The sequence below is a fragment of the Pelecanus crispus genome, chromosome 12 (assembly GCF_030463565.1).
Source record: "Pelecanus crispus isolate bPelCri1 chromosome 12, bPelCri1.pri, whole genome shotgun sequence".
NCBI classification, from domain to species: domain Eukaryota; kingdom Metazoa; phylum Chordata; class Aves; order Pelecaniformes; family Pelecanidae; genus Pelecanus; species Pelecanus crispus.
In genome coordinates this window covers 18,416,271-18,434,069 of record NC_134654.1, presented here as the reverse complement: position 1 = coordinate 18,434,069, position 17,799 = coordinate 18,416,271, and the positions used below count along the sequence as shown (strand labels likewise).

Below are 17,799 nucleotides of genomic sequence, written 5' to 3'. Positions count from 1 at the left end.
GCCCCGTCCACTGAGCCCCAGCACAATGTGAACGGGTTCGATATTGTTGGGAAACATGGCACACATGTGACATGCTATTGTCCCTAATTTGATTAATGAAGCGATCACACTAACGGGGCATTCCACACACCCCCAGCACCTTGCTACTAACCCACGCCAGGAACTTCTCATCAGAGCATTAATTCCCCAGTACTTGCCTTTCCCAACCTTGTCAGGTAATTGTTTATGAAAAGATGAATGTATACAATAATACCGGGTGAAGGGAGCTGATGTATGTGGTGTTAATGAATGAAATAATCAGTTTGGTAATAACTGGCATGTGTATTTGTCAAAAGGGAACCAGCAGGACATTAGCATTCTGCAGCCACCGAACCTTTATCTCCTGGGCTTGTGTTTGACAACCGCCCCCAGATAGTCCATGAATAAAATACAGAGTAGTACCCAGACATAATTAAACTGCCAATGTGGATGTACCTAAATGAACTTGATATCTTAATGACACTAGATAGCATGCGAATAATGAAGGCGGCATGAAAGGGATGTGCATAATGAACACAGACATCCCGGCTGTCGCTGAGGAGCCGCCCGTAGGGACCGTCCTCGTGGCTCCCAGACCTTGTTAGCACATGCGGCATCGCCTGCGCTCCCACGCTGTGACAAGGGGACCCGTCCTGTGGCCATGGGGCTCATCCGTACCAGCACTGAGGACAGAGTGCTGCCCCTGCGGGGGCAAGGGCTGATGTGCTGTGGTGCTGGCTGGGCTGTGGCAGTGTAGAACAGGGTGGCGTGCGGGGACAGGGCTCTCAGACCTGCCTGCTAGCACATCTCACCCTCCCTCCTCCAGAAATCCCTCCTTTGCCCCATCTCTCTGCACCAAATCCTCACCGGTCCTGCTGCATCTGCTCCTCCAGAGACCTCTGGCATGCTGTTGTGCAGCACAGACGTGATTTTTAGGAGCACTTAATATGATTAAATTACCAGACATGTTCCTTTTTTATTTTTTTTTCAGCATGGAGATTGTTTCCCAGTGGAGAAGCCACTCCCTGGGAATGGGCTGCTCAGAGGAGCCTAGCCACCAGATAAGGAACAGGACCTGAGGTAACTCAGCAGCATGCGCAGAGCCACAACCCATCCCCATCATCCACAGATATCAAGCCAGATGCATCCTCCCCCAGCACCCATGGGTGCAATCCTCTCTCCAGAGGATGCCGGGCACCCCGACAGACACCCAGCTGTCCCTACAAAGCCACCCCGGCATTACACTGCTGCTCGTGGGTGTTTGCTTCTGAAAGGCAGGTTTCAGCCTCCTCCTTCAGGGCGGCACCGTGCTGGGTTCACACACCACGCTGCTCAGAAGGTAATTGCTGCTTATTGCTCTAATGGCTCCAATTTTAGGAGCAAATGAGCGATGTACAGTAAGTATCAGTCTTATTAAAAAAATAATAATGGGAAATTAGAGCACACACTACATGGAAGGAACACTCCCCTGGTTACACAGGATACAGCCATGCTGGCATTTGACAGCAGCAGAGTCCCTGCCTGCTGCTGATATAACTCCAATATATTTGAATACAATAAGTTCGGCGTGTAGGAAAGCAAGCGGCTCAATATGGCTTGGCTTGCTCCGTAATGACTGAATCCACTGGTGGCTCAGAAATTGCTGCAAAGCCAGCATGGGAAATGTGAACTAGAACAGGTCCTATCTCCCTCTAAAAAGGAGATAAGGAAAAACCACTGAATTAAAATGAGAAAGTACAGCAGGTTTTGGGGAAAAACATCTTAAAAACCAGCAGACAACACAGCCTGGACCACCACAGGGAGAGATCAACCTGCTGCGGGTAGCACAGCAAGTCATGACACAGGATGAAGTATTGAAATGGGTTAAAAAAAACATAGAATCATAGAATCATTTAGGCTGGAAAAAATCTTTAAGATCATTGAGTTCAACAACTCCTGTTTGGGACAGAAATAGGGGAAAAGCGGCACCAGTGTCGCCCAGCCTGCCCAGGCATCCCAGGGAGGTGACGGGAGGGACCTGGGCACTTGCTCACCACCATCGTGTCTTCAGCAATGACGGTTACCATTAGAAACATGCCACAGAGGTGCAGCCAAAGAGCTCTGTGTCCCAACCAGGTGAAACCTTTAACTTACTGCACTCTGCCCATTTACCCACTCTGAATATTTGGCCCTGACTGCCACTTATTTAACCATTGCTTTCATCCCCAGGAAAGGCATCCCTGTGGTGCACCCTCATTAGACAGTAATGGTGATTTCATTAGATTAAATAACGCCGATGATCCCCAGAGACCCACAGCACTTTAAACATAGAGCCTTGGAGTTAGAATTACTGTTATTTAACATTGATTAGATTACAAGGCAAATCCAATTTTTCCTCTAAACATATGATGGCTATGATTTGCCTAGCGGGAGACGTTAAGGACGGCATTCCTGGAAATCTGTGCTGAGGGGGGGACCATGCCTGAGTCAGCAATGTCGGGGCGACCCACGGCCTTGTGTTTGAACGTCCTTCTGTGGAGAGCATGAACAGGGCTCAGGGGGTGTCCCCATTGTCCCTGCCCTCGCTTTGCTCCAAAGCTGAGGGGTCAGGTGGACCTGTATCTGCCATGTCAGCTTACCACCCCCTCCAGCAGGAATATCACTGGGAAATAACTGGGCCTCTTTGACCCATGGCCCTGCCACGGCTGAGGCCGTTAATCACTCCTTAAAGCCCCCTCCTGATTCTTTTCCCCTTGGGAGCCCCATGGCCCGCAGCTCCCAGCAAGGGATGTGCCTCTTGGCTGCGGCTCTGCCCACCGCTGGTCTGCTGGGGGTGCCTGCAGGGAGAGGAGGGAGGGAAAATGCCTCGGTCTCTCCCTTCTCCTCATCCCCAGGATCCTGTTGGAATCTGTTTTATGGCTCTAGGGACCTGAGGGCTTGGAGTGGGCTGAGAAAGGTTTGTCAGGGCAGGAGCGGGACCATCTCAGGGCTCCACTCCTAAGTATGGGGGTGCAGTAAGTGCCCCCTTCCTGAGGACACCGCTAGGATGGGATGGCTTTCAGTGCACGGTGCACTTTCCTTCCAAGCCCTTTCCTAGGGTATGCCATGCATTTAATGCCTGTCTTAGGAGATCAGCCAGGGCAGAGCTTCCTCTGGACCCCTTTGCTGATGCTTCTTTGGGAAGCCAAGGGGGTCAAACAATTCCTAAATGCATTCCTCACATTGGGCAGAGCTGCCCCCGGATCCAGGCATGCCAGGCAACCCCAGCAGTCACAGGCAGGCAAGAGCACAGCCCATACAGACAGACTCCCACGAGAGCAGGCTCAGCTGTCGGTGCAAAACTCACTGGTCTGATAAATCTGGCTTTATACTGGGGATGTGTAAGGAAAAGGGGAGGCTCCAGGAAGATCTGGCTCCCAGCAACCAAGGTGACCACAAAGGCGACCATCAGCAAAGGGCAGAGCCACCAGGGCACCTATCCTCGGCTGACTATGGGCTATTCAGCAGAAGCTCCCAGGGATGGAGGGGAAAAGAAGGATGCATGCCCCATTCATGCTGAAACACCCAGTGGGCTCCAGTCGGGGTCCAGACTCCTCCACCCCACTTACCCCTGGATGTCCCCAGCAGAGTGATGGCCAAAAAAGCCCCTGGAAGCAGCCAGGGTTGAGCATGGCTCTGCAGGTCACCCAGGCTTGGGCTCCTTCATCTGGATGTGGGCTTATACCAGCTTTTACAATGCTGCTGGATTTGGCCCAAGCCAAGCGCTGCTTTCAGGGCTTTAATAAAATCCAGAGCTGCTCATAATTTTAAGCCAGATTTACTCCAGAGGAAACACACCCAAATTCCTTCCTTGTCTCTGCAATCACCGCCCCTGATGTCTTTCCCATCTACCTTCCCAGGGCTATGCTGTGACCCAGCCCAGGCAGCTTCCGAGTGAGAGCGGGACTGGGGGCATTGCTCTGGGGCGAGAGCCAAGAAAGCAGCAGAAGCATGTGCTGGGGAGATGCTTATACTGTCCAAAAATAAATAATAATTTAAAAATCCAGTGCTGCAATAGCATGTTTCTCATGTACCAAAGAATCCAGAGGTACACTAGGAAACCAGAGATTTTACATCTGGCCTGGGAAGGCTGGTGGGTCCTGATGGATAAATCAAGCCCATGGCTTCTCCTCTTAGCTGCTGCAGGAAATTGCCTGCGACGCTGGTGCCTGGCTCCAGTGGCCGGGGAGGTGAGCTGCTGCCCCACTGCACCACCCAGCAGAGGCAGGCAGTGATGGGGAAGCACCGACTTCTTCCTTCCACCTCTGTTTTGGGGCAGGCTGGAAAGGAGGACAATGAATGCTGGATTTTACTGTCGTAACACCCCTTGAATACCCAGGCTGCAGGGATGGGAGTGTCAGAAATGGGGACACATCCAGGCATCAGCTGCGACCCGGCAGTTCGCTGTCACTTGGCCAAACAACTCAATTGCAATTAGGAAGCAACGAGCAGACGAAGCCTGTAAAACTCCAAGGCGCAGCCCCCTTGAAAACCCGCAGCTCACAGCTTGGCTCACTGACCCGGCCACATCGTGCCGCAGAGGCAGTGGGTCCCCACGATGTGACAGAGGGCTGTGACCCCCTGCACAGGCAGGGCAGAGCTCAACCTGTCCAAGTGCCAAACGAAGTGGCTCCGGCATGTCCGTGGACTTTGCCGCCGGGGCTGACCCTGACCCCTGGCACTGGAGCTGGTCAAACTCAATTAAATACTGTGCACTGCATCTGGGTCAGGCCGTGAAGTCCTTCCCCTTGTCTCGGCCCCTTCAGAGGCTCCCAGGCTAACCGCTCGTGCGTCCTACTGAATTCTTTCTTTCTGAGGCTCTTCCAGAGGATTTACTACTGCTGGAAGGGAGGGTGGCAGAGCCAGGAGCAAGCAAGCGGAGCGGCAGCACAACTGGTTACAGAAGGCAGCTCTGGTGGCTAAGCGCCTCTGCCCTGAGCCTGGCTGCTGTGCTGGGCTGAGCAGGTATCACATCCCCGTGTATGCGGAAACAACATTTAATCCCGAAGCGACTGTGCATCCGGCCCTCTGCATCTGCCTGTGGTCAGACCAAACACAACCTGGAGAGGCTGATGCTGGAGGGACAGACAGATCCTGGTGCTCTCCAACTTCAGGAAAGCCAAGTCCCAGCCCCCCCTAGGTGCACCTTTAGCAATGACCTTAGTATTTTGTGAGTGAGCTCATCAGCATAATGCCATTTCACAGATGGGGAAACTGAGGTATGGGACAGAACAGGCCCTTGCTCACCACCACCCAGCCAGGCTGAACGTGTCCCAAAGCCTCTTCGCTGCCCTGGACACAACACAAGGAGACATGCAACACACACCATCTGTGCGGTGGCAATGCCCATGCCATCCCCAGGAGCTCAGCTCTCCAATCACTGTGGGTGCACAACAAAATCCCACCTCCTGCCCTAAGGAGGGTCAAGCCTGAGCCAGACCCTGCTACACTTGGAAACAGTGGTGGGAACTGGCCACCCCAGCTCAAACAAGGAGCAGCAGCAGCTGGACTAGAAAGTCCTTGGTGTTTGGTGCAAGACATTTAAATGTCCAGGCTTTCATACCTTCACCTCTTTGCTACGAAACAAAGAGTTTGCTCCTGGCAAGCTGGCATTGCTGGTCTCCTTGGAAAGACGAGTGCTGGCAGAAAGTTATTGTTCTAGCAGCTCCAGCACACAGCTCTGCGCTCTCCCCTCCCCTCCAGCCTGCCTGTCGCCTGCTCCCCAGGACAACGCTTTCTCCTTTGCTCCATGACCCCCAGCTGCAGGAAGCAGGACCAGGTGATGCAACCGTCCCTGCTGCACCTCTCCTGGGGCACATATCGCCTTCCAGCCATCCAAACCCATGGATGGGCTGGTTTTTTTGTGCTTGCTCAGAAACCTCCAGCAGCCCTTTAAACCCAGGCAGGTTTGCACAGGGCAAAGGAGCAGGGCTCATGCCCTCCATCCAGGCAGCAAAATCCTCCAGCGAACGGGCAGAAATGAAGAGCCAGGGCGGCAGTCGGACCTTAAACCACTCCAAATGTTTGCAAAGCAAACATTGGTCCCGGCAGGACTGCAGCAGCTCAGCCCATGGGGCCAGGTCACTGCCAGCCCCTGCCTGCTGCTCCTGCACAGAGGGAACAGCCTCGGATACCTTAGAAGCACATAAATCTGAAGGGATGCTTCAGAAAGTTCAGTCGTGCTTACCCAGCTCTCACTAGCCTGTAAGTGATAAGAGATATCTTTCTTTTTTTTCTTTGCATCTGGTATGAACTAATACAGTTACACACACATCCAGGCTCTTCAGCACAAGAGCTGATGGGGTGCGGGCGTTCAATGGTCATTTATAGAGAAATTGCCCAGACCATGGGTGCAAAGTACAACGCTCCCTTCTTCAGTATCAACCACTGGCTATTTGATGCCAACTGAAAAATTAATTTCCTTCCAGAAAGTTAATTTCTAACCAAATAACACTGATCATATTTTCCTCTGATAACAGTTATGGGAAGATGAGCCTCCCTTGGCCACCCTGGGGTCCCCCTGACCCATGAGCTAATTCCTGTGCCAGCAGCAGGAAAAAACTCCTGGGTCCCCAGCCAAGGCTCGGGGACTCCCTCAGCTGGACTTTGCTTCTGGTCTCTCATGCTTAACAGCTTCTGATGCATCTTTCTTTGCTAAGCAGTTCTGGAGTCCTTTTAGAGTCTTTTAGCCAAAAACCTCCCGTGGCAGCCAGGTTTGCAATTTAGTCTCACACTGTTTGAAAAAGTCCCTATTTCTGCTTCTTTCCAACCTGTTGCTGATAGTACGGATAGAGACATGAGAGGGACAGCCACTGCTTTCTCAGCCCCGCCTCACGAAATCTCCCTCTCAGCAGCTTCTGGACCCAGGCTGCAGGGAGAGTCTTTAGCAGAGCTCAAGAGCTCCCTTCCTGGGAGAGTTTCACAGCTCACGGCTACACAATAATACAGCACATGAGTGCAGGGGAAGAGGAAATGTAAGATGGACAGTGAGCACCCAAGGAGATCAAGATGCAACTAAGCGGACTTGCAGATGCAGCCAACCCTGGGACAGCAGGGGAGCTGGAGGAGCGATGGCCCCCAGCCCAGAAGCAGGTGGAAAAGACTTTCCCAGCACACAGTAAAGTTGTCATCTCTAACACTTCGGCAGAGCAAGAAACCCAGTAAACCCTCCATGAGCTAAGGCTGCAGGGAAAGCTGGTCACTGCCCCCGCTGCCCCTAATGCAGCTGGCCTGGGGAAGAGTGAGCACTGAGGAACCAGTGCACCCGTGTGCACACACACCTATGCTCAGCATCTTCCTCCTCCTCTTCCTCCGCGTGGCCCTGCCCTGCTGGGGAAGCTGGTTGGGACAGGACACACAGGGCAGCCAGACGTTGGTGGAACCAACATGCACAAACTGGGTCTCACCAAGCCCTGCACATGAGGCAGCTGAACCAGCTGTCAACCCCAAACCCTGCTCTTCTCACCCAGCTCTGCATGTCACTACCTGTGCTCTGCTTGCTGCACACAGTGAGATTTGGCTTTTGGTTTTTTCCTTCTTTAGACATGATGAAGGAGCTACCAACCATTGTCACACAGGTACAAGACTGATATATACCAGGCAAACATTTATAGGCAAATATTAACGTTCACACAGTGCAAGAGGGCCGGAATATTGCACAACATTAGCTGTATCCCTTGCCGTGACACGCAGCTTTTGCACAGAGGAAAAAAACAGATCATCTTGCAGACCAGAACAAAGATCACTTCCCAGCCATCAAAAGCCAACCACCCCGAGCCCCGTGGTCTCTGCCAGCAGCATGGTGCCCAGCAATTCTGTGCACTGAGAACAAAGATGACTGGAGCCAGTTAATTTTTAGGGGCAGAGACTAGAATTACCTGAGCTGGAAGTTAGCCCGGATGTGGGGATTAGCACCCTCAACCCTTGTAAGAGGAGTCAGGGGAACTTTCTGTGACCTTCAGGATGAGGAGGAGCAGGTTGAGGAGCAGAACAGCACCAGTGGGGTGCAGCTGATGCCAAGGGAAGCTCAGCACATACAGAACACCCATTGCCAGGGCCTGTACCAGACAGCCTCCCTTCCTACCACGGTTAGAGGAGATCAACAGCAGCATAGAGCTAGATGTCAAGAGGTCCCATGTGCTAAGCCTCCCTCTGCCAGAGGCTCTGAGTGCTTTGCTGCCCGTTTCCCTGCTGGTAGCATGGAGTGTCCTCCATCTCACCAATGCTGCTGATGACCATGGCACTGAACTAACCCAGGGACTGGCTGCCAGACCCAGGCAGGATGGCCGTGCCACAGCTCTGCCAGTGCCTCCTAACAGCATGGTTTTGGAAAGCAAGAAACGCCACAGCTGAGGCCACTGACCCAGTGCTTGTGGCTCAGAGGAGGAAGATCTCCCTCCCTTCTGGCTTTGGCACATCATGCAGCCTCTTTCTGCTGTTACCAGTTTTACCTATGCAAATCACAGCATGTTAATGGCACAATATTAATTGCACCCAGGGTAACCCAGTGCTCCCCCGATCCAGGCCTGGGGACCAGCAGGAGCAGGGGAAAGCTATGCCTTGCTGCAGCAGGTGACCTGGGCTCCTCCCAAACACCTTTTTATTGAGGCTTAAAGCAAAACTCTGCAAGGCCCAACCTGGGGTCCAGCAATGTGTGAGACCGAAGGGATTTAAGGAGCAAACTTCCAGCTGGGGGAAGGACTCTGGAGCCAACAAAGTCCAGTGCAAAATGGGGAAAGCGGCATCTCCAGCTGGCATGTTACAGGGGCTCAGAGCACGTCAGCACCATGGGGACACTGATCCTGGACCGTGTTTTTGGGGGTCTCAGCGAAGCCAGGTCACCTCCTTGGGCTCTCTGCACACCAATTCTCCCAGGCTATTCCATGGCCTTTCACTTGCTAACCCTGTGCCGGCAGGGTCAGGACACAAAGCTTCCCCCAGGTTGGAAATCCAGATGTTTCCTCACTTGTTTTACTCAGAGCTGAAACATGCCAATGCTTGGGAATTTCTCCCCAAAAAGGGCTTCCCAAACAGTCCAATTCAGACAGTGCAAAAGTGTTTAAATAATGTCAAAAGATGCTGGTATATGGCACTCAACATTGTGATACAATACCATGAAAACAGAAACGAAATGTTAATGACAAAACACAACACTTGAGAGCCTGAAGATGCACACATGAGCATACACACACAAACCATCACATAAACACTGAAGTCAAAACAATTGGATTTGATATTTTCCCATAAAAGGCTTCCCCAGAGAGCACAGGCTGCAGGAGAGAGCCCTTTTCCAATGGGCAATGTCAGAACAAAGCAGCCTGGCTTTTTGAAATTTTCAGCAAAAAAAGGTCCCACTAGAGATATATAAAAATAAATAAATAAATAGCCAGCTTCCCATCACAACATTGCGCTTGAACCTGAACATCTCTCATGAGGGGAAAGCGTGGGAAGGGTGGTTGTGGTCAGACCTGATCCCACTGTCCACATCCCAGTTTCCAGCCACCGGCTGTGCTTGGTAACTGGAGCCGAGTGATGCAGCCAGGGCAGGGGAGGCTGCTCCATCTCCTGATCACAGCTGGGAGCTAGGCAGGATCCCGCTGAAGCTGCCGTGCTGGCATCCACGATCTGCACAGCTTTGCACAAGGAAGGTGTCCAGATGCCTGGAGTTCTCCAGGTAGGATTTTCTTACATGACACTTGGGCACAGCTGTTCAACAGTGGGGAAAACCACACGAGGTTTCCAAAGCTCCCCCAGGGCAGCGATGGGCAGTTTGTCCTCTGTCTCCCACCAGAGACATACTCAGCAACAGCCTCGAGCTTGTGGGAGTTTGAGCAGGGATCCCTGTATCTCTGCAACAGATGGCGTTGCAGCAGAAAGAGCACATTATGAATCTCCTCACTTCCAGGAAGCAAGAAGGATGGTCTTGCCATGCATGAAGGGAACTGGCGATTTCTTTTGCTGAAAGATTTCCTCCTGCAGAATCACATCGTTCGATGAAAGAAATGCCAAGAATAATTCACTTCCTCGAGCAACTCTATTTATATTCTCACTGCGGGCACTGTCCTGCTCACGTACCCCCCAGGGAGTCACAAGGGCTCAGGAGGGCGCAGTTTGGAGGTTAACATGTTTAACTCCAAACCATGAAAAACTGAATTTCCCAGGAGGTGGATTATGCAGGAGATGGGCAGAGACACCGGCCACTGTCACAGTCCCTGGGATGGTCCCAGTCCTACAGACCTTGCACGAACAGCCCCACTGACCCACACAGGGGTCTCTAATGGGGTAAGACCCCAGTATTCAACCCCGGCAAGGCAACTTTAACTGCAACCCAATCCACTTCCCTTCCATAATACCTGCACATAATGAGAATCTGCAAAGATTTATGGCCACAACAACCGCCCCTGCTCCCCCCCTCTGCTATTTCCCTGCAAAAGGAGTTTGGGTTACCTTGATATTCTCCAGGGGAAAAGCATAATTAGCAGCTCAGGAGTTGTAATGCCTATGTAAGGGAGGGGGCTCATGGGGGGTTATTCTCAGGTTTTCTGATCACTTGTTGTTTGCTCTGAACTCTTTAAGGCACCAGCTCTCTTCCCCTCCCCAGACCTAACTGCTCTTGTTATAGACTTCAAAAGGTCAGGGTGAAATCCTAGCTCAGCTGCGGTGAGCAGACATATTCGTGGTGATGGCGAACATGGTCCCAGACCCCAGACTCAACATAATTACTCCCAGGAGCCCCCCCGAAGGCAGCAGAGCCGATGGCATATGTGCATAGGCGGGTATTCGCAAAATCCAACCTTAAAGGAGGCTAGTGGTTTAAGCAGGGTGAACCTGCTCCTTCTTTAAAGAGTATCACAATTTTTGCCATAAATGGGCTCTCGCCCCAGGCAGCTGGAGCTTTGCACTGTGTTTCATGAGACCTGTCTCTATGAATTTAACTGACAAAATCTTGGACAGTTGAGGCCATATTTTCAAGATTGCTCAGCACCAGCAGGCAGGGCCAGGGGAGCCCTGGTTTCCAAGAACCACAGGCCCAGGCAGAGCCATGGGGTGGACGAGGAAGGTGCTAATCCCCTCCAGCCACCTGCACCCCGGGGAGCGGGGTGTGAAGCAATACTGAGAAGGACAGGGTCTATTGACTTCTGAACCTGGTATATCCCCATGCAGACCACAGGATCTGCTGAGAGAAGAATCCAGTAAAATCCAAAGTACTTATTTTGATGCTTTCTAAAGGGAATGGGGTTGCCATCTCCTTATACGCCAACTCAGGAGCTCATCCCTTCATCAGGAATAGACATGAACCCTGGATTTCAACTTCTCCATTAACAGAAAACAGAAGAGATATGCATAGCTGCAAAATGCTTAAAAGACCCACCAAAAATAATAACCCTTTGGGGTTTATATAATGAGTAAGGGGGAAAAGAGCCCAGCTTTTTGCAGTTAGATCTTGCTAGGGGTGCGTGTCTGGACAGTGCCATGTCTGGATGGTGCTGTCCATCGGGTGTGCACACTAGATGGCACTCCACCTCGCCACGGGAGGACAGCAAGCTGAGGCTGTGCCAAGGCTGCTGGACCTCTGCCAGCAGTTCTGGTGGGGTTCGCCTGCTTTGGGTGTTACTTAACCCACAGCATAGACCAACAAGCTCAGACTCCTCATCTCTGTGCTGGAGAGAGGTGCCGCAGAGTCACAACCCTGCAATCCCACCCCTGCAGCACAGGGCAGTGACTTCCCTCCCACTTTACAGATGGGCAAACTGAAGCACACCAAGACATCTCCCCGGCAGTAGGGTGCCAACCTTCAAACTATTTGAAATCTTTACCAAAATGCCTTGGAGTATTCGAGTCCAGATCACATACAAAGGCAGTGGCAAAGCACATGAGCACCAGAACCAGTTACTGTCTTTTTATAACAGACTCAGTGACTCCAGCCCTGATCTCATGAGCATTTCCAATAAGCTCCTTCTCTTCCTCAGCAAGAAGAGGTCCCTTCAACAACCCATAAACTCACATCACCTCCATCTCCAGTGATTCCTTGGCCCGGAGGCCCACGCTGCCCAACCAACCAACACACTCTCCACCATCTTTGCACTTGTGTCAACCTGTCTTCACCTGTTGTTTACAGTGAATTACCTGTGCTTTGCGGCCAAGGCCTTCTTTTATTCCCTTTTTATACAGCATCCGGAAGCATGAGCTCAGTATGGGGAGGTATCTGATTACACAACTAATAAATAAACAAGGACCTTGATCCTCTTCAGCATGTGGTTGTCCAAGGCTGCAATTTCCAGAGACACTGATGCAGGCTGTGCTTGATGCTATTAGTAATTCAGATGTGTCTGGGAGACAAGATGTTCCCAGGACAAGGAGCAGGTGCTGCTAAACCAGACCATCCTACAAGCAGGTGTGCACACAGCAGGGAGCAGAAAACACAAACAGGCTCAAACTCAATGTCCCATAGCACAACCCATGTTCTGGGCTGGGCACACCCTGAACACAGTCAAAGACCCGGTGTTTCTTGTAGAGGCTGCAAGGGTGGCTGAAGAAAGGGGGGGGAGAAGATCACTTTAAGGCAACTACTGCTACAGCATCTCCCTCCTGCAGCAGGTTTTGCAACAAGGTCTTTCCTTCTGATGGCTGTCTGGTCCTGCTCCACCTTTCATGAATTGTAGTCGCTCCCCCGAAGTCTCCCCTGGCATCATCCACTCACTCCTGCCCCCCATGCCTACGCTCCCATCCTCACTTCCATGCTTACAAAGCACTCACAGACCGTGCTGCTGAGTTACGGTGACCACAAAACCCCATGGACCTCCAGGCCGTTCACTGCTACAGGAGTGGCCTGACTCCTCTATCCCCAGGGCTCCGATTTCACCATGATTTGAGGCACAGAGGATAGAAAACAGCACAAGGTGGGAGGTAGCTGCTCACAGCTGCTGTAAGCACATCCCTCCCCCCAAACAAACCTCCTCTTCCTCCATCCCAGACCTCTTCAGCAAACTGAGACGTTCTCTGTTCCCTTTGACTCGGAAACATCAGCAGTCGCCTAGATTAGAAAAAAGGGGTTGGGGGGGAACAAAAGCCTTGGAGAAAAATCCCAAGAGGACATTAATTAAGAGACAGAACTCCCCAGCTCTGGAAGCATCGGGGAAGAGCGATACTTAAACTCCCAACCTGACGGAGTAACTTTGAATCATCTTTCATCTTCCCCTGGATCGGGTGTAATCTAATGACATTAGCTTGGCTTCACTCTAGTGAAATTGGCATCGGTGCTACAGAGGCAGGGAGATTAAAACATACGAAATAAATGTTCCTGGGGTGACTGACAGTATAATGACATTCCAACAGGCAGCTCAATCAGCGCGAGACTAACAAAGGATCAGAGGGAACCAGCCAGACTCGCAATATCACCCACGAATACAGATTTTTTTTTTTTTTTTTTTTTAATCCAGACATTTTTTTTTTTACTTGACTGGCTTAGCTCCTATTCTTGGGAGTTTTCCCCAGGCTGTATACAGCCGTATTCGGGGTGGGGGATGGCAGTTGAACTCTATTAAAACCCATGCTCACCTGCTATTGAACTCTGTTAGCTCAATAGCCTTGTTCAGGGCTGGAGCGGAGATTTCTGTGCTGGGAAGTCAATGCAAGCATTGTGGGCTGCCCCCTCCCTCCTTTTGTCCCCATACGAAGGGAGGACTTGCAAACCCAAAACAGAGAAAGCTGCTTTCAGCACACAGCTTCCCTTGATATTCAACCCACACACCAGCACACACGGAGGTGTCACACCCCTTGATATTCAACCCACACACATGGAGGTGTCACACTTACCAAATTAAATCACTCAAATTGTTTTTTATAAAATCAGCCTCCTGGTAGGACAGCTACCTTCTTATCCAGGCACAGCGCAGGCTATAAGAGGCGAGCGATTATTCCGCTTGATTTAACGGACAGCGTTTGTGACTGGTTTCATGCACTGCGTGGCACCCCAGTAGGTGACAGGACTTTCACGTGCCAAGCCTGTGCCTCGCCAGCCGCTGCCCTACAGGTACCGTCATCTAACAGGCTGCTTTGGGAGCATCATCCTGCTGCTGCAGCCACAGCTCAGCTCCTATCCAGCCTCACACTGTACAACAAGCAGCTCTTACTGGAGCTGTTCTTTTGTTTCCAGGAGGAAACAGGGTCCCCCTCGTGTCCGAGACCCCACAGCCACCCTGCCATGGTCCCGGTGTGGCATCCTTGTGACAGCCCACGTCCGCGCTCCAGTGACAACGGCATCAACCATCAGCCGTGAAGGCTGGTTGGCTCTTCCCCGTTTGCAAGTCTGTGTCACTGCAAACAGCCAAGAGCTTTTTGTTCCCTTGGACAGGGTGCTCGCTGCCCGCGACGGCTTCCTGCGGGCGCTGAAAGCAAACCCAACTGTTTATACCTTGTAATGATGCTGTTTAGTCTGACTGCTGGGAAACAGAAATGCACGTGAAACCTAAGCCTCTGATGCCAAAGATAAGAAATCAGGACCCCTGGCAAACATCTGGCCATTTCCCCGGCACTGAACCCTCATCAAAGATTACAACAAACCCATGGAGAGAGACAGATATTTTTTTAAATGAGTATTTATAACAGGCTGGTAACTGGTTACCAGCTGGCTGACACCGCAGCTCTGCCATCACGCCAGGACTCTGTGTGTTAATAAAGATTACTCATACAAGCAAAGCCGGCAAGATTAGGTCTCAAAGGAATAATCCCATACAAAGAATTCACTGTACCTCAGCCTCCACGGGGCTAATAAAAAAAAAAAAAAATAATGGTGAAATTCAGTACATCAAATACCAGAACAAACAAACTGCAGCAATTAATGGGAGAGCTCATGTACCAAATGCTAAAACATAATGATTACACAAACAGCCTGCAGGGCAGCACCTTGAATGAGCAAGAGCTACAAGATCAAGACCAAACCTCTGGAAAATTAAATCCCCTACACCAAGGACTGTACTATGCCCTAAATGCCTGTGGCTCCTCCTCTGTCTAGGTCTGCACTCCTCGCTCAGGCACTGTTTCCAGAAGCGGGTCTGTCCCACTGCCATCTGCTCCTCAAGGCTTCAAGAGCATCTTTGATAAATGAGCTTTTCTGCATATCCACCATAAATTTCAGTAGATGCCACCCCAAAGCCATGTGTTTATTTTTCAAAGTCAAGACTTGATTAAAGTTCCTGAGGTTTTTCAGATACGTTTTTAATGTTTCCTTTCTGATACAGGGTCAGCATGTGGAAATTGGATAAGCGCACACTAAAAATATAATTCTGTAGACAGCTTCAGCCCACACGAAAGGAAATCTTTCTTCTCAGAGAACCCACACTCTGCTGCCTGCAAAAACCCGGCGTGTTTCTGACACCAGCGGATACACAAGGAAGCTCATCACTTCCACGTGTTAAGACTTTTACATAAACACTCGGACCATCAGTACTATCCTACTCTACATTTCAATACTGTCACCGCAAGCTGAGCCAAAAATCATCCTCTCCTCTCTGCTAATAGCTGGGCTTAACACAAAAGTAAAACAAGCTCCAGGGGTACCCGAAATCCTCTCCTTCTTGCTTGTTCATTCAAGAAAGCCACAAACACAGAGACACTCTGCAGAAAAGCAGTTTCGCCCCCACCCTAACCAATCCTTTCCATAGGAACCTGCCAGAAGACGCTCCTCTATTAACTTTAAAACACACAAGGAAAACATCTAAACAACATTAATGAGAATCCTGCCCCTTGGCTTTAACGTCTACTGTCTCATTTTAAAGGGGATACCTTTTAGTTGGTTTAATGAAACACTAATTAATTGAAAGAAGAACCCCATCTACCTTTTTGCTCGTGTCTTAGGCAAGGTGAGCGCGTGGGTTGCGCTCCTGGAACTGACATTTTTGGTTACTCATTACTGGGCTGCTGAAACATTTGCATGGGAAATATGTTTTTTCTCCACGCTGAATACGGGAAAGCTGCTTTTAACGGCTGCATCTCTGGGCTGGGAGTTGCGCGAGGTGATGATACGATGCTTTGCAAAGGGAGGCAGCTGGGGTTGCAGGGCGGCTCTGCTGAGAGTCAGGATTAGCCACAGGTTTTGCAAACTTGCCCCCACAGGGGCCCCCACCCTGAGAAAAGCCAGGGAGAAGCAAGATGTTGGGGGGCCTGTGCTGCTCGGGGGTGGTGGGGTTAGTTCTGCCTCAGCATCCCCGTGCAGTCCCCGGGGCAATGGGACACCCACTGCCCTTCTCATCGCCCCCCCCCCGCAGGCAGCACCCCGGGCTGCGGGGAGGCACCCCCGGGGGGACCCCGTACCGGGGCAGGAGGGCTGGGGGACGCGCTGGGCAGCGGGGCTGGGCGTCGGGGGAGAGGAGGGGTGGGGGATTAGGGACTGGGGATGTGGTGGCGGGGAGCGAGGAGGAGGTTGTGGGGAGGGAGAGGCTGGGGGATTTGGGAGCGGGGACGGCAGAACGAGTAGAGAGAAGGGATGGGGATAGAGTACCCGGGGAATCGGGAAACGGAGACGGGGGCTGGAGGAAGCAAGGCTGGGGGGGGGGGGGTTGGGAAGCGAGAAAAGGATCGGCGGGGGACTTCGGGGAGCAGCGATGGGGCTTGGGGGGTGAGGAGGGGTTGGGACGGCGGGGCTGGGGGTCGGGGAGACGCGGGTCCGGGAGGCGCGGGTGGGCGGCGGAGGGGCTCCGCGGCCAGCGGGGGGCACTGCCGGCCCGGCCACGGCCCCGGCCCCGCCGCCGTGCCGCCGCCCGCCCCAGCCCGTCCCGTACCTGTACCAGGCGAGTCCCCGCTCGTAGTTGCGGTCGAAGAAGTGGGGCTCGGCGCCGACGGCGCGGACGTCGGGGTGCACCCGCAGGAACTCCAGCAGCGCCCGCGTCCCCCCCTTCTTCACGCCGATGATGATGGCCTGCGGCAGCCGCTTGGCGCCCTCGCCCAGCAGCAGCGTCAGGGTGCCGGGCGTGCCCGCCGCGCTGCCCCCGCCGCCGCCCGAGCCGCCGGCCCGGCTCCCGCCGCCCCCGGCCGGCACCTCCTCGCCCGGCGCCGCCTCCTGCCGCCGCCGCCGCTGCTGCTGCTTGAGCCGCTGCAGCAGCCGCTTCCGCCGCGCCGCCGCCGCCTGCCAGGGGGGCAGCTCGGCCGAGCCCCCCAGGTACCCGCCGCCGCCTCCCTCCTCCTCCTCCGAGGCGGCGCCGGCAGCGATGATGGGTCCGGGCAGGGTCTGGCAGCGGTCGGCCAGGCAGTAGAAGACGTAGAGGGACATGAGGAGGGAGCAGAGCATCACCAGGAACTTCTTGAAGATGCTGCGGGGCAGCGGCTCGGCGGCGGGGGCGGCCGCCGCGCTCACGGCCATGCTACCCCGAGGCGGCGGCCGGGCGCCTTGGCCATGCTCCGCGGCCGCCCCCCGGCGCGGCCCCTCCGCGCAGCGCTCAGCGGTGGCGGGGGGCTGCGGGCTGCCGCACCCCCAGCGCGGGGGCCACGCCGCGGCGGCGCTTCAGGGGGGCATCCCCCGCGGGCGGGGCGGGGCGGGGGGGGGAGCCGCCGCCGCCCCCGCTGCCGCTCCGGGGCCGGGCGGGGGAGCGGGGCCGGGCGCCCGCCGGTGCTGGGGGCTCGGCACGAGGCTCCCACGTGCAGCGCCCGCCGCGGCAAACTTCGGCGGAGACATCGCCGGGCGCGGGGCGGGGCGCGCGGGCGGGGCGGGCCAATGGCGCGGCGGGGGCGGGGGGTAGAGCCGCCCCCGGGCCGGCCCCGGCAGCGCCG

General features: G+C 53.5%; 1 protein-coding gene across 1 annotated transcript in view; it reads right to left on the bottom strand.

Annotated features, from left to right (window-relative positions):
- Positions 1–17,392, bottom strand: part of HS3ST3A1 (heparan sulfate-glucosamine 3-sulfotransferase 3A1) — a 36,193-nt gene extending 18,801 nt beyond the window's left edge. Inside the window, exon 1 of the mRNA XM_075719811.1 lies at positions 16,815–17,392. Coding sequence (XP_075575926.1) covers positions 16,815–17,392 — 578 coding nt within the window. The remainder of the gene's footprint in view (positions 1–16,814) is intronic.
- Between the last annotated feature and the right edge of the window lie 407 nt (positions 17,393–17,799).